We start from the raw sequence: 21,707 nt of genomic DNA, 5'->3' as shown, positions 1-21,707 counted from the left end.
ATTTATGGATCGCTTAGAGGAATCCTTCTTGGTTACCCAGGCCTGCCAACCCAAAGTTTGGTACAGATTTATTGATGACATTTTCATGATCTGGACTCACAGTGAAGAAGAACTCCATAATTTCCTCTCCAACCTCAACTCCTTTGGTTCCATCAGATTCACCTGGTCCAACTCCCAAACCCATGCCACTTTCCTTGACGTTGACCTCCATCTGTCCAATGGCCAGCTTCAAACATCCGTCCACATCAAACCCACCAACAAGCACCAGAACCTCCATTATGACAGCTGCCACCCATTCCACATCAAACAGTCCCTTCCCTACAGCCTAGGTCTTCGTGACAAACGAATCTGCTCCAGTCCGGAGTCCCTGAACCATTACACCAACAACGTGGAAACAGTTTTCGCATCCCGCAATTACCCTCCCAACCTGGTACAGAAGCAAATTACCAGAGCCACTTCCCCATCCCCTCAAACCCAGAACCTCCCACAGAAGAACCACAAAAGTGCCCCACTTGTGACAGGATACTTTCCGGGACTGGATCAGACTCTGAATGTGGCTCTCCAGCAGGGATACGACATTCTCAAATCCTGCTCTGAAATGAGATCCATCCTTCATGAAATCCTCCCCACTCCACCAAGAGTGTCTTTCAGCTGTCCACCTAACCTTTGTAACCTCTTGGTTCATCCATATGAAATCCTCAAACCACCTTCCCTACCCTCTGGCTCCTACCCTTGTACCTGCCCCCAGTGTAAAACCTGTCCCATGCATCCTCTCACCACCACCTACTCCTGTCCTGTAACCTGGAAGGTGTACACAATCAAAGGCAGAGCCACACGTGAAAGCACCCACGTGATTTACCAACTGACCTGCCTACACTGTGAAGCTTTCTATGTGGGAATGACCAGCAACAAACTGTCCATTCGCATGAATGGACAGAGGCAGACATTGTTTGTTGGTAATGAGGATCACCCTGTGGCTAAACATGCCTTGGTGCACGGCCAACACATCTTGGCACAGTGTTACACCGTCCGGGTTATCTGGATACTTCCCACTAAGACCAACCTGTCAGAACTCCAGAGATGGGAACTTGCCCTTCAGTACATTCTCTCTTCACATTACCCACCAGGCCTCAACCTTCGCTAATTTCAGGTTGCCGCCCCTCATACCTCACCTGTCATTCAACAACATCTTTGCCTCTGTACTTCTGCCTCGACTGACATCTCTGCCCAAACTCTTTGCCTTTGCAAATGTCTGCTTGTGTCTGTGTATGTGCGGATGGATATGTGTGTGTGTGCGAGTGTATACCTGTCCTTTTTTCCCCCTAAGGTAAGTCTTTCCGCTCCCGGGATTGGAATGACTCCTTACCCTCTCCCTTAAAACCCACATCCTTTCGTCTTTCCCTCTCCTCCCCTCTTTCCTGACGAAGCAACCATTTGTTGTGAAAGCTTGAATTTTGTGTGTATGTTTGTGTTTGTTTGTGTGTCTATCGACCTGCCAGCACTTTTGTTTGGTAAGTCACATCATCTTTGTTTTTATATATAAAAACAAAGATGAGGTGACTTACCGAACAAAAGCGCTGGCAGGTCGATAGACACACAAACAAACACAAACACACACACAAAATTCAAGCTTTCGCAACAAACTGTTGCCTCATCAGGAAAGAGGGAAGGAGAGGGGAAGACGAAAGGAAGTGGGTTTTAAGGGAGAGGGTAAGGAGTCATTCCAATCCCGGGAGCGGAAAGACTTACCTTAGGGGGAAAAAAGGACAGGTATACACTCGCACACACGCACATATCCATCCACACATACAGACACAAGCTTGTGTCTGTATGTGTGGATGGATATGTGCGTGTGTGCGAGTGTATACCTGTCCTTTTTTCCCCCTAAGGTAAGTCTTTCCGCTCCCGGGATTGGAATGACTCCTTACCCTCTCCCTTAAAACCCACTTCCTTTCGTCTTCCCCTCTCCTTCCCTCTTTCCTGATGAGGCAACAGTTTGTTGCGAAAGCTTGAATTTTGTGTGTGTGTTTGTGTTTGTTTGTGTGTCTATCGACCTGCCAGCGCTTTTGTTCGGTAAGTCACCTCATCTTTGTTTTTATATATAATTTTTCCCACGTGGAATGTTTCCTTCCATTATATTGACATCTTTGTTTTTAGATATATTTTTCCCAAGTGGAATGTTTCCCTCTATTATATATATACATACACACACACACACACACACACACACACACACACACACACACACACACACACACACACATATATATATATATATATATATATATATATATATATATATATATATATATATATATAAACAAAGATGAGGTGACTTACCGAACGAAAGCGCTGGCAGGTCTATCGATCTGCCAGCGCTTTCGTTCGGTAAGTCACCTCATCTTTGTTTTTATATATAATTTTTCCCACGTGGAATGTTTCCTTCTATTATATATATATATATATATATATATACACAAAAACCAGCATACACACTTTTTGTTTCCACTACAACTACAGCACCTACCACAGAGATAATTCTAAACTTCCAATGCTGTGCTTAAAACTCTGTGAAATACACAGAAGTAAAACCATTGTTTAAAAAAGATTCAAAAGATGATATGGGAAATTACCGCCCACCTTTATACTCCCTGTCATATCAAAAATATTTGAAAAAATTGCTGCTTTACAGATACTTAGTTTCAACCCGCAGAATGATATCATTTCACATAAGCAATTTGGCTTCCAACAAGGCAAAAACACAGTAGATGCGGTAAATGAGTTAATCGAAAAAATTACTTCATCACAAGATAGGAAAGCTAAGGTCACATGAATGTTCTGTGATCTTACAAAAGCGTTCAACTCTGTAAACAATGCCCTGATGCTTTTCAAACTCAACAGGTATGGAATAAGGGATATTTGAATCATATCTCTTGGAGAGGAAACAAAAGGTAGTAATCACATTAAATGGAACAGATCACTTCTCCAAGTGGAAAACTGTGTCACAAGGTGTTCCTCAAGGCTCAATCCTTGGACCCATTTTATTCCTGTTCTATGTAAATGACTTGCCTCTCAATATAAATACTCATTTAACTTTGTTTTCAGATGATACTTCTGCCCTAATTGAAAATGAAAATTCTGGCAATATACCACAGAGTGTCACGAATATGTTAAGTAACCTTGAAACATGGTTCAGTCAAAATTGCTTAAGGCTAAACATTTCAAAAATCCACATGATGAGTTTTAAAACAAAACATTCAAAAACTGAAGAAATCTGTGTCACTCACAACAATCAAAAAATGGAAGAACTTGACTCAGTCAGGGTCCTGGAAATAAACTTAAGACAGAACTTTGAGTTGGAATGCGCATATAGAATATATAGCATATAAGTTAAACAGCCTTGCATTTGCAATGGAAATTTTAGCCTGTGCCACTGATATGGCCACCAGAAAAATAGCATATTATAGCTACTTTGAATCAATTATTCGATATGGCATAATTCTTTGGGGAAACTCAGTTTAAAAAATCATTCGCAACATGTGCTCAGCATAGCCGAGGGCATCATGTTGACCATTATTTAAAGACCTAAAAATATTAACTGTCCCTTCTTTATACATCTTTGAGGTGGTTCTTTTCCTATGCAGCAAAGCTGATCTACTAAAAAAAATCATTTTGAACACTCATATGACACAAGACATAAAGAGAACTTTATGCTCACCTCTCATTGCTTAAAACTGTGTGCCCAGACTTCTCAGTATATAGCCATGAAAATTCACAACACAATATAACGGTATGACATAATGAATATGAAGAAAAATATTTTAAAAAGCATGTTACATGATTTTGTAATTGAACAATGCTACTACTTTGTGGAAGATTTCATGAAGGGTGAAGTGATACTTTGAGCTGAGTACCTAAAATGGAATAAAAATTTATGATAGTTATAGTAGATGTAAATACTATAAGTTTGACAAATTTTAAATAAGTAAACTCTCCACAAAGTATTATTATAAGTGTGACAAAATTTTAAATAAGCAAATTGTAACCTTGACATGTCTCCTGTAGATCAGACACATGTTCTGAAATGTCATGAGATGAATAAAACACATTTCACATATATACATATAATGGAGGGAATGGATGGTATATGGTATTTTCAAACTTTTAAACAATGGTGGACACATTTTCTGTTGTTTGGCAATGCCCATATTTCAAATTAATTACTTTCTTCAGTAATACTAGAAGCCTTGAGACATTTGCTGAATCCCCCCCAAAAATTATACCATAACACATAACTGACTCATAGTAGCAATGATAGACTATCTTTATGGTGTCCATGTTTGTGGCACCTAACAAAATGCACATTGCAAATAGTAAGCCATTCAGTTTATTTGCTAAGTAGTAAATGTGTAGTTTCCAATTCAAATATCAATCAAAATTTAGGCATAAGAAGTTCAAATGATTTGCTTCTGTAATATTCTTGTTATCACAGGTCCTAATGAACATCAAATTGCATCATTCTGGTTTTAGTTATATTTAGTTTTAGTTCATTTTGATAAAATTGGGACTCAAAGTTTGTAAAGCATTTTTGACACTTTATGGAGTTCTTTCAGGCACCTCATTTTAAATTATAAGTGATGTATCATTATCAAATGAAACTAAATGAACTTGAATAGCTAGTGGTTAGCCATTTTTGTAGAAAAAAAACAGACAAGGACTCAATACTGAACCTCGAGCAACATCTTGGAAAATGGTTTTCCACTATGAGGATTACTTGCTTGAAATCAGAATCTTGCTTGAATCTGAAATTATGATTGTTCTTAATTTCCTGTCTGTTAAGTAAGAGTAGAAACCACTGCAAAACACTATCCCTGATTCTGTATATACACAATATGAGTAGAAGTAAGGAATGGTTTTTAACAAGTCACAGAATGTTCCTGTAACCTTTGTACCCTTATCTAATGAACACATCTTTTGACTAAACTAACTGATGGCATTTAGCATTTTTTACTTGGAATCCAATCTGGTTTCCAAACTTTATGTCATTTATAGTACAAAATTTTTGAATTTGTTTTGCTGCAATTTTTTCAAACAGTTTAGTGAAGATTGATGGAAGAGATATAAGGATGGTAACCCCCATATCTTCTGTTGATCCTGTTTTGAATCATGGTTTTATCATGGGCTATTTCAATTTATTTGGAAAACATCCCTGCTCAAAGCACTGATTTATGATAACTGACAGTGGTAGCGAAATGAAATCATCCATGTCCTTGACTACTGATGTGGGTATTTCATCCCACCCAGGTGAGGCTTTGTTTTTTAAAGACAGTACTTCATTTTCCACATCTCTTTGGGTGATTTTTCAAATTGTATAACTATCTGTTCTTGTTGCTTTCCAAACCTATGAAATTTTCCCTGTTTTGATTGGCTGCCATATCTACATCTGAATTTGCAACCTTTAAGAAGCATTTATTTAAACAAATGAACACCTGAATGGGGCTTACAATACTATTTCCAAATCTAATTTTCAGTATCACTTGTCTTTTGACTTTTGTTCCTAATTCTCTTTGAACAGTTGACCAAACTGCTTTTGTCTTATTTCCATTTATGAGGATGAACATATCATTTGCTTGTTTTAGTGGTCAATACAATTTTCCTCAATATAGCTTCATAGTGTTTAAAGTACATAGGAAAATTAGGATTTCTGTTTGATTTTAACACACTATGGAGCTGTCTCTTTCTGGCAGTAGAGATTTTTGTTCTTGGTGTAATCCACTTAAATTTACTGTTTCCTTTCTTTTATGAAGATCTAGGAGAAAAAGATTCATGGCATATATCTACAAAACAATTTAAGAAAGTGTCTGAGTTTCCAGTGCTTGAAGCTCTGGTGGTCTACAGGCCAGGTTACAATATTTAGTTTACTATGGGAAAAGTCCATATACTTAAGCTGAAATTCCTTTTTTTGTATATTTTTGGTGATCTTAATTTGTCTGGTTTTGTAAGCTCAATAAACAGAGCTGAATGATCTGAAATGTCTAGGCCGAAGCAGTATTTATTTGCATTTTCAAACTAATAGTTTGTAATAACATTATCGATGATGGTCACTGGTCTACTGCTTTCTCTAGCACCTTTAGAAAAGTTTATGAATAAGTCATAAATTCAGTGGATTCGCTGCTTCCAGCTAACATATTTTAGTTGAAGTCTGCTTTGATCACTTTCTGAAGTTCTTTGTAGAGACAATGAAATTTAGCTAAGAACATTTTTGTTACAGCACATCCAGAAATTCTTGAGGTTGATGTAACCACTGTATTCGGATCACTTACTGTCATTTCTTGTTAACAATATCTTTTATTCCCAAGAATAAGCAGCTTTCACTCAGTTAATACTTGGCAGAAATCAAACCTGCATTTGGATCGGAATTCCTTAACTCTTGTGCAAAAATATACTTATATGGATATGGTGTCTGTTCTTTCGGACATGTCTGAAAGAACAGATACCACTGATGACCTGCAGCCATCTAGAACGAAATTAGAATTATATATTAATACCTTCAGCTGCTGACGGGTGTTGATATATATCAATGGGGACAGGTGAAAATGTGTGCTCCGACCGGGACTCGAACCCAGGATCTCCTGCTTACATGGCAGATGCTCTATCCATCTGAGCCACCAAGGGCTTAGAGGATAGTGTGACTGCAGGGATTATCTCACACACACCTCCCTTGAGACCCACATTCTCACTTTATATGTCCACACACTACATTCATAGTGTCCCTACCCAACACACTCATTACTCGTAGAAGACATTCTTACCAAGTCCCATAAGAGTTTGAGTAATGTGTGTGCATCCGCACAGAAGAAGAAGGTCATGGCCGGTATTGCCAGAACTATATACTTATATATAAACATTTTACTGAGTCTAATATTCCATGAACATTGTGCTCATTAAGTATTGAGGGAATATTTTTACTTGCTGTGTAGGGCCATACAACAAGAACAATCCACATTAATGCCATGTAAGTAGTTAGGTAAGGTATATAATTGTACGTGGATGTAGATGTAGATTGTAATTCCATGTTGGTATAATACAATAGGCAAAGTGAACCATAGCCAAATAATGAACTAGCAGAAACAAAAGTAATGTAGGCACTGCTATGTTCTTCTTCATACTAAGTGTATTTATGGCTCTAAAAAGGTGCAATCAGCTGACAGTTTACAGACCACCAACATAAAATACCTTCAACTGTATCAAGAAATTAGATACAGTATTACTAAGGTTATGTAGGCTTACATCAAAATTCTTGATATGTAAACTGTTTTATTGATTTTTTTGTCATACAGTACTAATCAAGACAAGCAATTGTGTTGATATGCAGCTTTATATATATATTCAGACAAGGGTTTGACGGGAGACATGCTAGGGTAGTACTTGCAGTTACAAAGACCTCTGTGTCTGGTTGGCTTAGTGGTCAGAACATCTGCCTAGTAAAAAGGAGACCCGAGGTTAAATCCTGGTCCAACTAATTTCAATCAATGCCCACTCACAGCCAATATCTGTAATTTCTTTGTATCGTAGTTATGACTTTTGTATAAAGAACATTTTTTCAATTAATGACACAACTAAAAACTTTATCTACAAGTCATTTGTTGTTCTGCCTCCTGGTTCCTGGGAGTAAACAGTTATATTCTAATCTTGATATTATAAGTCATTGTTAAATGTCAAGCACCTATAATAACAAGCCACCTTCATAATGGTTTGAGGAATAGTTACTTAGGGTTCTGCATACCATACATTGTAAATCCATGGAAAGGAATGATGCCACTGGGTGGGAATACAACTGTATTCTCAATAGTTGGCTGCTTGTTCTTTAGCACAGCATGGAAAGGATTGCTAGCACTGTGATGGAAGATGGACAGTACTTCAGTATCTCTAGAAAAACAAAGCATAACCTGAAATGAAAATATAAGCCCATATTAATTACATAAGAATTTGTGATGTAATGGGAAAGTAGAATGAATATATGCAGCAAAATACAAGGCAGCAACAAATGCAATGAACAATATATAAGAAAAAACTTAAGATTAGTATATCAATAACATTTCTTTTATGAAAGCTGTTACTTCCAAATTCCTGTCATATGATGTTACTGATTTGATTATTACAATTCCTTGGATAAAAACATAGGGATAGAATAGCAGAGGATATAATGACAATGATCAAATCAAGTATCACAAACACACTTAATTTTGGAAGGAAACTGAAATTATTTTCCTAGGTAGAGGCTGTTTGCACTTGGATATTTGCATAATTATCAGTGAAAGCTATCTTATAGATTTACATGACAAATGTCCATTTGATGTCAATTCCCTTTTGGGAAATTTAATTAGTTTATAATGAATATATAACATAAGTCACACTAAAAAATTGGATATTTTCACTACACTTTATGATGAAAGAATGATATTGCTTATGAACTAACATATGAAGCAGATCTAAGTGAAGGGAAGATATTCCTTGTTCTTGCGTGTGAGTAATTAATAAGCCCATGCTCAAATATAGTTTCATATATAATATGTTGTGTTATACACTCTTTATGTAAAAAATGGCTGACTTTAAAAATACCAGTTGGTATATTATATTTGAATAGCATGATTACAAAGGAAGAAACCTTGACTTGTAAGTATTTACCAAGATGTTAAACTTATTGAAAAGAGCGTATTCAAGAATAAAAAGAGGCTTTTATTGTCATAAGTATCACAAACAGATTATGAATTCAGTGAGATTGTAAGTTAGCAAGTCTGTAGACGCAGCAAGAGTTCTACAATAAAATGTGATGTGGTAATGACTGTTTGAAATACTGCCATGGCTTGCACATTGTGCAATATTTTTTACTGGTTAGACTTTCTTGCTTGTGACATGCACTCCACGGAATCAATTTACACCTCCTGCCAGTATTTGAAATTTAAAAGTTGCAGAAAATTAAGGAACTTCCTTGTTGGCAAAATGTTGGATTGCTCTGGATATTTTGATCTGTTGTGTAAATAGAAGTATTCCTAATACTGGTGGCACTGGGACTACAATTTTATTATTATTGTGTTTTCAGAATAAACCTGCCTTCACTGTTAGCAGTTGTTTTTTGGAGATAAGATTACACAATTGATACACAGTACTGGTAATTATGTGACTGATGGAGATGCCAAGCAGTTCAGAACACTGTCATTGTATGAGGAGGGAAAAATACTCTCACCTAATTGCTGTATTTCTGCAGAAAGTACCTGTGAGGCATTGTGGTGATGTGCTCCCCAGTGTTCACAATGTGGCACTCTGCTACAGCAGAGGACATGTGGGCATGCAACAAACCATTTAGGTATGCAACATGGATTACCTCACCAGCAACATCTTTGCCACAGGCAGGTGTTTCTGTGCAGAAAGGATGGCCAGAAGCCTTTACCCCCACTTCCCACATGGACACTGAATAAGTGAAACCTGACACCTCGGAGCCTGCTTCTGAGTAATTTATGCACTAACAGCACAACAGAACTTAATGGCTTGCCACACAATGTTCCCAGATAAGTGTAGGAGCATTCAGAGGACCACATACTGGTAAGTTGGCTTTGTCTGATTACACAGCATGAACACTGAAGGCTGGTTACATTATCATGAAGAACCAGTGAACCCACCTCTTCCAAATAACTGGGCATCCAATGCTCCCTTACCAAGAGTTATTCCAGGTGTGACATTGGGCTTTGCTTCTCTATTACCAACAACATTAATATTACCAAGGACAGCAGTCCAGCACCTGTAAAAAGATGTAATGTGTATGCTCCTATAGTGTGCAGACTCTGCACCCCTTTGCGTGTGTAGAGATAACTATGGTGTTCTTCCTGAAATGGTGGCCAAATGTCAAATAAAATTTAATGGATTGTGTGTCTAGCCTGCTATGTCAGACAGACATCCATGCTATGAACCATTTGGTGTTGCTAGAATCACAATGATGCACTCTGCTTTCTTTGTATAGATGTAAATTTTATGTAAACATGTCCTCCGTTTAATAACACTGGGATCAAAATATTATACTATGTGTTCTATGTGTATAGATGTAAGTTTTAGCATATGTTCCCTGTAACACATGGGTTTTGTTTCCCATCCTGAGAGAGTGAACTTTTTATGTATGCCCATTCCAGCTGCTTTAGTTGGGAGATGTATATGGTCTGGACATGATAGCTGGTCCACCATGTGCATTTACCCATCTCTGCGTATTTTTGTAATTTCCAATCAACGTGTTGCCATTGGCATTCTAATATGTTAATTTGTTGCATAACAACCCTGTAGTAGGTGGATTTCATTCCAATAAATGGACCATTTGCATGCCATTGTATTTGTTTTCTCACCTTCCATACCAAACATGCATAGTCTATAGCAATCAAGTTATATGGTGGTTGCTGGCAGTACAAGTGAAGCATACCCAAATTTACTTTTTGCTAGATAAAACTGAACTGAATCTGTAATATAAAAATGGGAACAATCAATTATTAATAAAATTATTTAATTGGATAGATAAAAAATCTACTCACTAAGTGGTGGCAGAACACACAAATAAAACAGTGTTGTAACTGGCAAGCTTTCGCAGCCAGTGGCTACTTTTTCAGGCAGAAGGGTTGAAGGGGAAGGAAGAAGGTGAAGGAAAAGGACTGGAGAGATCTAGGAAAAGGGAAAGTCACCCAGGACCGTGGGTCAGGGGAGACTTACCATGTACTGATCACGCTCCAGTGATGCCTGCGTGATTTACCACTTTGTTCGTTTACTAAGTGGACAACGTCCTACTGTATATCGCAAACATTTAAACATTTCCATGTACGTTTCCTTCCCTCGTGGCCATTTGGCCCCTCAGTTCAGTTTACAGGCCCTTACCTTATGTAAGCAATGTGCTGCATAACGATACTACCTGTGGTTTTCGCACCTCTGAACATGCCCCAGCTCGTCATGTTGACAGCCTGATGGGAACATTTAACTGTGCTCCTCCAGGCACGTCTGCTCCTACCCCCCCCCCCCCCCCCCCCCCCCTCACCTCCACTGCAAGTAAACTTTTAGGGGGTTTCACCCACTTGCTTTTCACATGGCATTGGCCATGCCTTCTGCATTCCACATCAGACTTCTGCACCGTGAACATTGATTTGGACAGTTTTACAGCATCATTTCCTAGTGCTTCAGTGCCATTCTTATCCGCTCCAATAGACTGCTTGCTTGCATCCTACACAGTGATGTCTGTGTCCACCATGCCGCTACAGCATCCACATCATACAAAGGACTCAGATACAGAACTAACTGTGTCCTTGTTGTCAGCATCAGGTCGCTTACCAACCCTGCCCCTGCTATCCGAGGACAACCCAGCAACATGGTTTGCACTGGTGGAGAACTTTTCTGAAATGGAACTGGGGGGGGGGGATGTCTGTGTGGGGTGGACAAGTACGAACATCATACCTCTGCCATCACAAGATCTTTGACTCTTTACCCTAATGGCTCACACCATCTTGCTTATTCAGTTCACTGTATGACTTGATGTAATGTGGACACTTGTATTTACCGATACGAAATATATCGAGCCTCACATTATTAAGTGTGTTTTCCGTGGACTACAACCCAACCAAATTTCCACAACTTAATACAAATTCTGGAAGTCTTCCACTGAAAATGCAACAGTGAAGTTTCCAATGTTTCCGTCCTACTGTAGTTGCAGTCTGAGCATATGTTTTCTCTTCTTACTTCCCTTTGTGAAGATGCTGTGTAATGTATTTGACATGTCCAATACTATCATGATAAAGATGCAAGGACAAATAAAGAAAGGAAATGATACAGTGGTGTATGTAATGTAGATATTAGTGAATGAACAAAATGAGTTTTCAGGAAAAGAGAGAGAAACCCTGTGGACATTGTCAGGAAAAGGAGCTGAACAGTCAACTATTTTTGAACAGTCAACTACAGTATTTATTTAAACATTCATAAAACACCTGTTTAAAAACATAATTTGAAGTACCTGATTTCTTCTAGTCCATCAAATTCAAACACAGACTCAGCCTTCTTAATAGCCATAGCAAATATTTATGTCAGCCATGGATTACAATAATAAGGTCTGTAACTTCATGATTTGTGAACTGCTCATTTACCCAGAACCCAACAGGTCTCACTGTCGATCTATGATTGAAGAAGAGAGAGTGATGCAGCAAATGTTCAAGCAAAAGATTAAATACCATAGACTGAGTGAATTATTTTGTTTAATGAACCTGTTATACCATAAGAAACTTACTTAATATTGTCACTTTATAACCAGAATGAAGTCCCAAGTCAAAAATCAGGATAATCATTGGACAGCATGTTTATTACAAACACCAACTTACAGCCAGCACGGAAAAGAACTGAACTCTTGGCCTGAGAGTCCTGCTATTTATGCAAACACTGACTGCTCCAGAATGCACAAACATTACAAGCATAAGATATTTCGAGCACCTTCCAGAAATGACACAAACTAAGTAACAAATAATTGTTAGTGGTCTGGTTTGAAATGGCAAACACCTGCATGCCAACCAGTGACACTAGCCGCTATGCCAAATTGCATGTGGCATTGCTCGCTCTCCATCGAAACTGTGACCTGCTGTTTCAAAAGTTCTCATTATAGCCAATTACAATGGCCTGGATGTAGATCTTGTCACTGGTCCTCTGTATAGCAGTACTGGTGGACCCTCGTGTTCTGGTCATGTCATGTACTTTACAATATCATGAGCATAGTGATCATTGTAAGAGTCTTCAGTTTCCTTGAATGAGAAGCACCAATTCTTGATCTGTGCCTGAGGGCTTTAGATGGACTTCATACAGAGAACAAGGATGATGTCTCTGTGCTTTTGTCTTCTTAACAAAGTTTCATAACCATTGAACTTGTATGTGAAATCCAACAATACAGCCTAAAGTAGTGCTTTAGTAACTTTTCATGTAGACCCACTTTCACACAGAACTCAAAATCTATAACAAATCTCCCAGGCTGTATGTCACTGGCCAGTGCTTGGCCTTATAGCACTCTCAATCTTTCTCTTGGGTGTCCAGGGTCCACATGTGGGCCAGCTGACTAGCTTTTTTGGTCCAATAGTACGGCTCGCCTAGTGAAGGAGAGAATGTGTTATACGAGATGAAGGTTGGATGCCATCTCAGAAGAATTGTTCCATCTACACTTGAAGATTGCAGCACTTGTTTCTCCTATATTATGGGACTGGGTGGATGGAGTGACTTCAGCCAAGTTTGATTGGTTATATAAGGCTGCTAGTTCCTGGCAGATGTCGAAATTTGATCGCTTGGTGACACAACAGCTGACGCGACAGGAAATAACTGCATGATGTTCCATTGTTAATTTCACAGAGAAGATTTTAGATGATGCGACGCTGTCAGTTTTGGGTAAAGGTCTAAATTCTGCACCTACACCAAGTGCAGTACCTCTTATAAGTTTCATAAGTGGTGTTGAACAAGCTGTATGTCACCTTCCTATGGACGCTGCTGAAGAAATAAGAAGGGAAACTGGTTGGGTTCTCCTGAAAGCTCCTCCCCAACAAAGTAATATAACCGCTGAAGAAAGGGCTGCACTACGGAACCTTTGAGAAGATCCAGAAATAGTGGTGCTGAAGGCTGATAAAGGTAATTCTACAATTTTGTTACCTCGTAGGTTGTATTTGGAGAAGATGTATAGTCTACTTAGTGATAGGATGTATGAGGGTATTTTGAAAAGTAAAGATACAATGGCTCACAGTCCTTAAATAGAACATTTATTTAGAAAACATCAGTTACGTCTTATTAACTAGATTATTTGTTATTTTTTGATGTAATCACTCCCGTTACCCAAACATTTGTTAAGTCGGTGCACAAGCTTTTGTATCCCACAGTCATAGAAGGTTGCTGCATGTTGTCAGAACCACTTTTCAACTTCATCTTTGATCTCTTCATCATCATGGAATGATTTTCCACTAAGATGTGACTTCAGGTAATGGAAGACATGGAAGTCGGTGGGTGCAAGGTCCAGGCTGTATGGCGGATTGTCCAATACGTCCCATTTGAATTGTTTGAGTAGTGCTTTGGTTACAAGTGCTGTGTGGAGCCAAGCGTTGTCATGAAGCAAGCAGACTCCACTTGTCAGCATTCCCCTGCGCCTGTCTTGAATTGCCCTTCGAAGACGTTTCAAAATCTGGCAATATGCAGCAGCATTAATTGTCATTCCAGGAGGCATACATTCCAACAGAAGAATGCCTTGTCTGTCCCATAAAACAGAAGCCATGATTTTCTTCACTGAAATCAACGTTTTGCATTTCTTGGCTTTTGGTGAATTCGAATGGCACCATTGCATTGATTGTTGCTTGGATTCAGGTGTATGGTGATAAACCCACTTCTCATCACCTGTCACAATGTGATCAAGGAACTCATCACCTGCTTCAGCATAGTGTGTGAGGAAGTGGAGTGCAAAGCCCATCATTTTCTTTTTGTGTTCTTCCGTTAACAGTTTTGGAACCCAGCGCGCACACAATTTCCTGTACTTGACAGTCACAACATTGTAAAGAGTTGTCATTGACATGTCCGATATGATCTGATGCAATTCTTCCAATGTGAGATGTCTATTCGCACGAATTGCTTCCTCCATTCTCCAAAGAAGGGCATCAAAGATCACAGATGGCCAACCTGTTCTTTGTTCATCATGAACATCGGTCCTACCTTCAGAGAAATGACAACACCATTTCGTTACAGTTTGTCAATTCATAATGTTTCCATAAACAGAAACAATTTCTTTGTGAATATCCACTGGTCGCTGCCTTTTGCAATGAAGAAAACGTATGACGGAGTGCACTTTGCATTTGGCGGGATTATGAATCGGCGCAGCCATTTTAAACATGACCTACTCCAACCAGAAGCAATGTTCAACTGCCGAATGACCGCAAGGAGAAAGCTAATGGTTCAAGGTTAACACCAGTGTTGCCAACTTGCACGCCAAAACTCTTCTGTTCCTGTGGCATACGGTGTATCTTTACTTTCTGAAATACCCTCGTACAAGAGGATTGATCAAGCCCCAGCATGTGTGCAATGGAACACGTGTGCACTTTTGAACTCTTCCTCGATAGCTCCAGAGACCATCAAGTGGTTACCCATGGCAGTGTACCACCAAGACTGTATGGTCTTCCTAAAGTACATAAAGAAGGTCTGCCTTTACAGCTTATAGTGAGTATTGATGCATCCACATATGATTTAGCCAAACATCTAGTTTCTTTGCTGAGACCATTTATTGCCAAATGTTCACATCAGATACAGAACTCTGCTGATTTTATCAACAGACTGGGGGCTCTCCAAGTAAATAGTTTGGATCTTCTAGTGAGTTTTGATGTAGTTTACCTTTTAACAAAAGTACCTCTTGCAGATTTCTTGATGCTAATTGGTCAACAGTTTGAATCGGGCATCACTGCTTTGCTTCAGCATGCTCTTTCCTCAACTTATTTTATGTTTAACCAGGGATATTTTGAACAGTCTGGCGGTGTTGCCATGGGCAGCCCTCTGTCTCCTCTGGTGGCTAACCACTTCTTATGGAGGATTTTGAGGAAAGAGCACTTGAATCAGTGGTTTGTAAACCAACTGGTTTTTTGGAGATATGTCGATGATACTTTCATAGTGTGGCCCCACAGAGAAGAAAGGTTAACAGAAGTTTTTCATCAGCTTAACTCCATCCATGAGAATATTCGATTGACTATGGAGCTAGAGAAAGATGGTTGCCTTCCAATCCTGGATGTTTTGGTTAAATGAAAGAGTGTCGGCTTGGTGGGATATTCTGTTTATTGTAAGCCCACTCACACTGATTTGTACTTGCATTCTTCAAGTTGCCATCACCCATCCCAAACCATGAGTGTACCTAAAACCCTTGTGCACAGGGCACGTATGGTGTTGGATGCAGAGAATTTGCCTAAGGAACTTGCACATTTAAGGATACTTGACCCGGCAAATTAACAGGGCCTTCTCAACTAGAGCCAGGAACCGGAAAATGGATAAAGAGGAGAATGTGCCAGCCAAGTCCTTAGCTTTTCTACCCTTCGTTGGAAATATCTCCTTCAAAATAGTGAGGATTCTTAATAATTTACATATGAAAGTGGTTTTTTGTCCACCTTCTAAGATTTCGGATTTACTGTGATCGGTGAAGGATGATTTGTTACTGTGGAAGGCGGGAATTTACAAAATACTGTGTCAATGTGGTATGACCTATATAGGACAGACAACGCATACAGTGGAAGAGCATCATACATAACATCAACATTGCACTTGCCTATTGCAACCCAGTAAGTCTGCAGTTGTGGAACATTGTATTTCCAACGGATACTCAATGGAGTATGACAATATTTCGATTTTGGTCACAGCAACAACTTTTTGGGAATCCATTATCAAAGAATCTGTTGAAATACACATAACGGGAAACCTAATGAACTATGACAGTGTTTACCAATTGAATAATGTGTGGAATCCCATCATCTCCAAAATTTGCTCAAGGCAAACATGCCAGAAGACCCTGACAGCTGCGGCCAGCGACAATACCGATGGCAGCTGAGTTTTGCAGTTCCACCAGCAAGGGTGCTGTCGCTGGGCAGTGTAGTCCTTCTGTCTCTGTGACTTCAACGCATGTGTGGCAGTACCATCAGCGTACTATATAAGATGGAGGGGAGAACTTCTTCGTCAGTCCTCGTTCGGCTGATGTGAAGATCGCTGGCAATTGTCCAGCTGAAATATCGTGCAATGAAGTTTACGACTACCAGCTGCAAGCCCAAAATCTCTGTGAACAGCTGATTCACCAGGAAAATTATCAAATTTTACAGCAGGCCTTAATGTCCGGATTGATGCATCAGTCACTGGTGGGTGCCCAGTGGTTCAGTGGTGGGAAGGGTACCAGCTCAGATATTGGGCAATCAGTGGTGCAGCTGGACTCCCTGGCATGTTATTCTTATTTTACTTATTTATTTATTTCTTCACGTTTGTAGATCCAATATACAAGAGAACTGTATGGGAGGGGAGTCATAATTATACATGAGAACAGTATCCTACTTATAGATGCTAATAGATACAAGTTGCAGTCTGTGTAAAGGAACAAAATATATTAACATTTTCAAGCTTAGGCACTTCCTAAAGTAAAACAGAGGTATAAAACAATACAATAATAAATTACAATTATTCCATATTAAGTTATAACATTTCTAGAAGTGAAGTACATTGTTATTCTGACATAGCTCATGATATTCAGTTACAAAGTAGTAACAGAAAATGTTACAAGTCAATGTGTCATATCTGACTTACAATATAGAAGTGTTTATGGCAAAGAATTCATCAAGAGGGTAAAAAGAGTGTTCCAGAAGATATTCTTTTAATTTACTTTTAAATTGTGGCATTCCACAAGTAAGATTTTTTTATGTCCATAGGAAGTGCAGTAAACACTCTTTTGCATCAGTAGTGCACACCTTTTTGTGCTACGCTCAACTTTTTTCCATCCACATGCAATTCATGTTTCAATCTTCTGTCATAGCGATGACAGTCACTGTTAGGATTGTGCTTGGGTAGGTTCGTAACCAAAAAGGACATAGGGGATAGGATGTATTGTGAAGTCACTGTTAATATTTTGTGTGTTTTAAAAAAGATTTCTGCATTAATGATTTCTACTCACTCCACTTAGAATTCGGATTGTTCTTTTCCGAGTGACAGATACTTAATTTGTCACTGGTTGATTTCCCCAAAACATTATGCCATATGACAACAATGAATGAAAATGTCCAAAGTAAGCAGCCTTAACAGCATCAGTATTTGCAGTTGTTGCTATAATATGTAGAGCATAAGTTGCTGAACGAAGTCTTTTTCTCAAATCCAGAATATGGCACATTCAATTTAATTTATTGTCGATGTGGAGGCCTAAAAATTTAAAAGAATATACTTGATGAATCTCTTGATCATTACAACTTAGACTTATGTCCCCCAGCACTTTCTGAGACCCATGGAAATGAATATACTGGGCTTTTTTAAAATTTAAAATCAGGCCAATGCAGGTGAACCATTTATAGAAATCAATGTCACTGTCATGCGTTTTTTCAACTAAAAGAGACATATCATCTGGAAAGAGGGTAAATTTGGTAGTAGCTTTTGTGCAGTGTGGAAGGTCATTAATAAAAATAAGAAAGAGCAAGAGGCATTGCAACACTCCTCTACTTACCATTTCCCAACCAGATGAGGCTATTTTGCCATTTCCATGATTAAGCAATACCCTTTGCTTTCTATCAGTTAGGTATGATTTAAGGCACATTCGCATTGTGCCATTTAAATTATAATAGACAGTTTTTGAAATAACTGAAGCTAATCTATTGTTCAGTGTTTCTAAAACATTATTGATAAATGAAACTATAGCATCATCAGTTGACAGGCCTGCTTGGAACCTGAACTGACAATGGCTAAGAGCCCTGTGGATGTTCAGATGCTCCACAATTCTCTTATGTATAATCTTCTCAAGAATTTTGGAGAAACGTGTCAAAAATGAAATCGGGTGGTAGTTAGAAGCATCAATTTTATCCCCTTTCTTGAATAGTGGTTTCACATCTGCATACTTTATTCTGTCTAGGATGATACCTAGTTGAAGGGCTTCATTAAATGCATGGCAAAGTACTATACAATTGGCATTATGAGAATGTTTAAGTACCTTAGAGGAAATGTTATGAAAGCCAGATGAATTTTTTGTTTGCGTTTTAGTGATGAACTTTTTCACCTCAGTGTAGCCACAGTAATTGACATCTCACCCTTGTACAAAAACAAATCTCCTGTGCCTTAACTTTCCAGTCTCCCACCACCTCCCAAAGTCCCAACGTCTGGCCACAGAGAAGCATTCCCCTCGTAACTCAGCACCACCCAGGACTGGAGAAACCGAATTACATTCTCTGCCAGGGTTTTGATAACCTCTCGTCATGCCCACTATCCTTCCCACCCCTCCCACAGTGGTATTCCGCCATCCACTGAACCCACACAATACACTGCTACATCCTTACACAACTCCTGTTCCCAATCCCTTACCTCATGGCTCATACCTCTGTAATAGGCCTAGATGCAAGACCTGTACCACACATCCTCCCACCATTACCTACTCCACTACTGTCACTAACATCATCTATCCCATCAAAGGAAGGGCTACCTGTGAAACCAGTCGTGATCTACATGCTAAGCTGCAACCACTGTGCTGCGTTCTATGCTGTCTGTCCGCATGAATGGCCACCGACACACTGTCACCAAGAAACAAGTGGACCACCCTGTTGTTGAACATGATGCCACACATGATATCCTTCATTTTAATTGCTACCCCACAGTCTGTGCCATATGGTTCCGTCCCACCAACACCAGCTTTTCTCAATTACGCAACTTTTCCTGCAATACATCCTACATTCCTGTAACCCTTCTGGCCTTAACTTACATTAATCAGTGCTCTCACTCATCCAGCCCCTCCCTGTTCCCATTCCAGCAATACACAGCTGTCACTCCACCATCACACCCAGTCTTTTTATTTCTCTCCTCTTCTGCTACTGCCCCCCTCTCACCTCTCTGCTGCCCACCATCTAATCTGCAGCACTTCACTGTCCGCCATCCCCACCATATTATTCTTTCCCCTCCCTGCCCCAGCTTCCTCCTTACCCCCACCCAGTTGCCACTCCCATCAAGCACTGGTGCTGCTGATCGCAGTGGAGCTTCAGTTGCATGAGACTGCAGTCGTGTATGTGAGCTGTGTTTGCGTGCCTGTGTGTGTGTGTGTGTGTGTGTGTGTGTGTGTGTGTGTGTGTGTGTGTGTGTTCGTGTGTGTGTGTGCACGTGTGTGTATTCTTGATGAAGGCCTCAATGGCTGAAAGCTTTGATTGTGAGAGTCTTTCTGTTGTGCCTATCTGCAACTCAACATCGCCACTATATGGTGAGTAGCAATTTTCCTTTTCATAACATTGTTACATCTCCACTGTTTTGTTTCTTGAGATTGTCATACTTATATTTTAAAGTATGAAACTCTTCTAACAGCAATGCAATGATTGCAGTCTCGCGTGCTTGCTTCATGTGCATTTTCATTTTCGCAGTTTTGTGCCGCACTACTTCTTCTTTCAGAAACATTTTTATAATGAAACATGCAATACACTCATGATCACAATATATATCAAATTTGTTACATGATTCGCATTTTTTGTTATTTCTATTGCATTTATCCTGGGAACTAACATACTCGCAATTTACACTTGGTGCCATCTTGACTGCTGTTTCTGTTCCTCTTAGAATGACAGTGGAGCATTAGCGCCATCACAGTAGAAGCCAACACTACAGCAGATGCCAACTCGACAACCCGCCGACATGATGAGGAGCCTGGCCAGATGCCCAGTATTTGTATGCACCAAAGTTGGTTTGTTGTGCGTCCCTGGTCAAGTGTCTTGTATGCCATGTTTCAAAATGATCCTGGGTTTAGTAACCAGCTGGTCCTGATTGAGAGGTAGCTTGAGGCATCTTAAGCAGGTGTCGCAACAGCAAATTTTGCCAAGGAGCTCCCTTATGATAACAAGCCCTCTTGCATTAGGTTTACATCATTACAGGGCATTGGTTTTATTGATATTAATACAAAACATGGTTTTATAAGCTCTCAGTTTTGGTCTGGTGATAGCAGTAGCCAAAACAAATGTTGCAAATAAAAAATAATAAAAATATATATTAAGAAATCTAAGTAGTGTCTTGCAAAGAGTAAATATGGTTTATAAATTCTCTGAAGGTGACAACTCATGGTCATGAATAGGGAATAGGATTTGGATTTTAGCTGAAGATAACAGAGACTCTCCATTTTTGTCATCCCAAATATAAGGTACAGTGGCAGTTAAAATTACCCATCACAACAGAGCTATTCTTTCAATTAAAATATGCATGTGGAGTGAAGCATAGCTCATCATTTGCAAGTTGATAAAAGGATGCAACTATAATGTTGCTGAGTTCTACAGACACGATCTCAATGCCATTTGTTTCCTCATGGTAAATACAGCTTTAAAAAAGGTCTAGCTATGTTAAGGAAGCATTTCCATACTGAGCTACATTAAGGAAGCATTTCATTACTGACTAGGTGGTTTTCAGTCACTGGAAACATTCCTGGAATTTTTAGATATCACTGTAAGGCATCTTTGTGTTTTTTCTTGAATGCACAATATATCACATTCATTATCTTCTGCACTCATTGTGTAACTGTTGTTCTTTGGCTGCTGATGTACTTCCAGCATTCATGGATATAATACACAGAGTAGATTTTAAAAACAGTCTTTTGATAGAATTCATTTGTTATGCTTCTAATGTAGCTGCACATGTGGAAATAAATTATTCACATGATTTCTATGTTTATCAAGTTTATGCATGAGTCTATGTTTTCACCTGTTACTGGTGGCAAATTGTGATTTCCAAATAAGAAATGATGCTGACATTAGTGTATTACTGCTGCAATGGATATCAAACATCAAAAGTATGTGCTTTTTTGATGCTCTGAAGATGTAACTTTGAGCACTAAAGTACTTGTTTATGTAACTATCCACCACCCATCAACTTCTCTGTATGTGGTGTGGGTACCTTTAGTCACTTCTCTGTACATATTCCACCCACAATTTACCTGCATCACC

The 21,707-nt window shown here is 39.1% G+C and overlaps 1 protein-coding gene across 1 annotated transcript in view; it reads right to left on the bottom strand.

Annotated features, from left to right (window-relative positions):
• The window catches only part of LOC124625756 (TBC1 domain family member 19), a 179,099-nt gene that overhangs the window by 48,573 nt on the left and 108,819 nt on the right, over positions 1–21,707 (bottom strand). Inside the window, exon 10 of the mRNA XM_047149199.1 lies at positions 7,787–7,949. Coding sequence (XP_047005155.1) covers positions 7,787–7,949 — 163 coding nt within the window. The remainder of the gene's footprint in view (positions 1–7,786; positions 7,950–21,707) is intronic.

The sequence above is a fragment of the Schistocerca americana genome, chromosome 1 (assembly GCF_021461395.2).
Source record: "Schistocerca americana isolate TAMUIC-IGC-003095 chromosome 1, iqSchAmer2.1, whole genome shotgun sequence".
Taxonomy (NCBI): Eukaryota; Metazoa; Arthropoda; class Insecta; order Orthoptera; family Acrididae; genus Schistocerca; species Schistocerca americana.
This window is presented reverse-complemented; position numbering and strand designations above follow the sequence as displayed.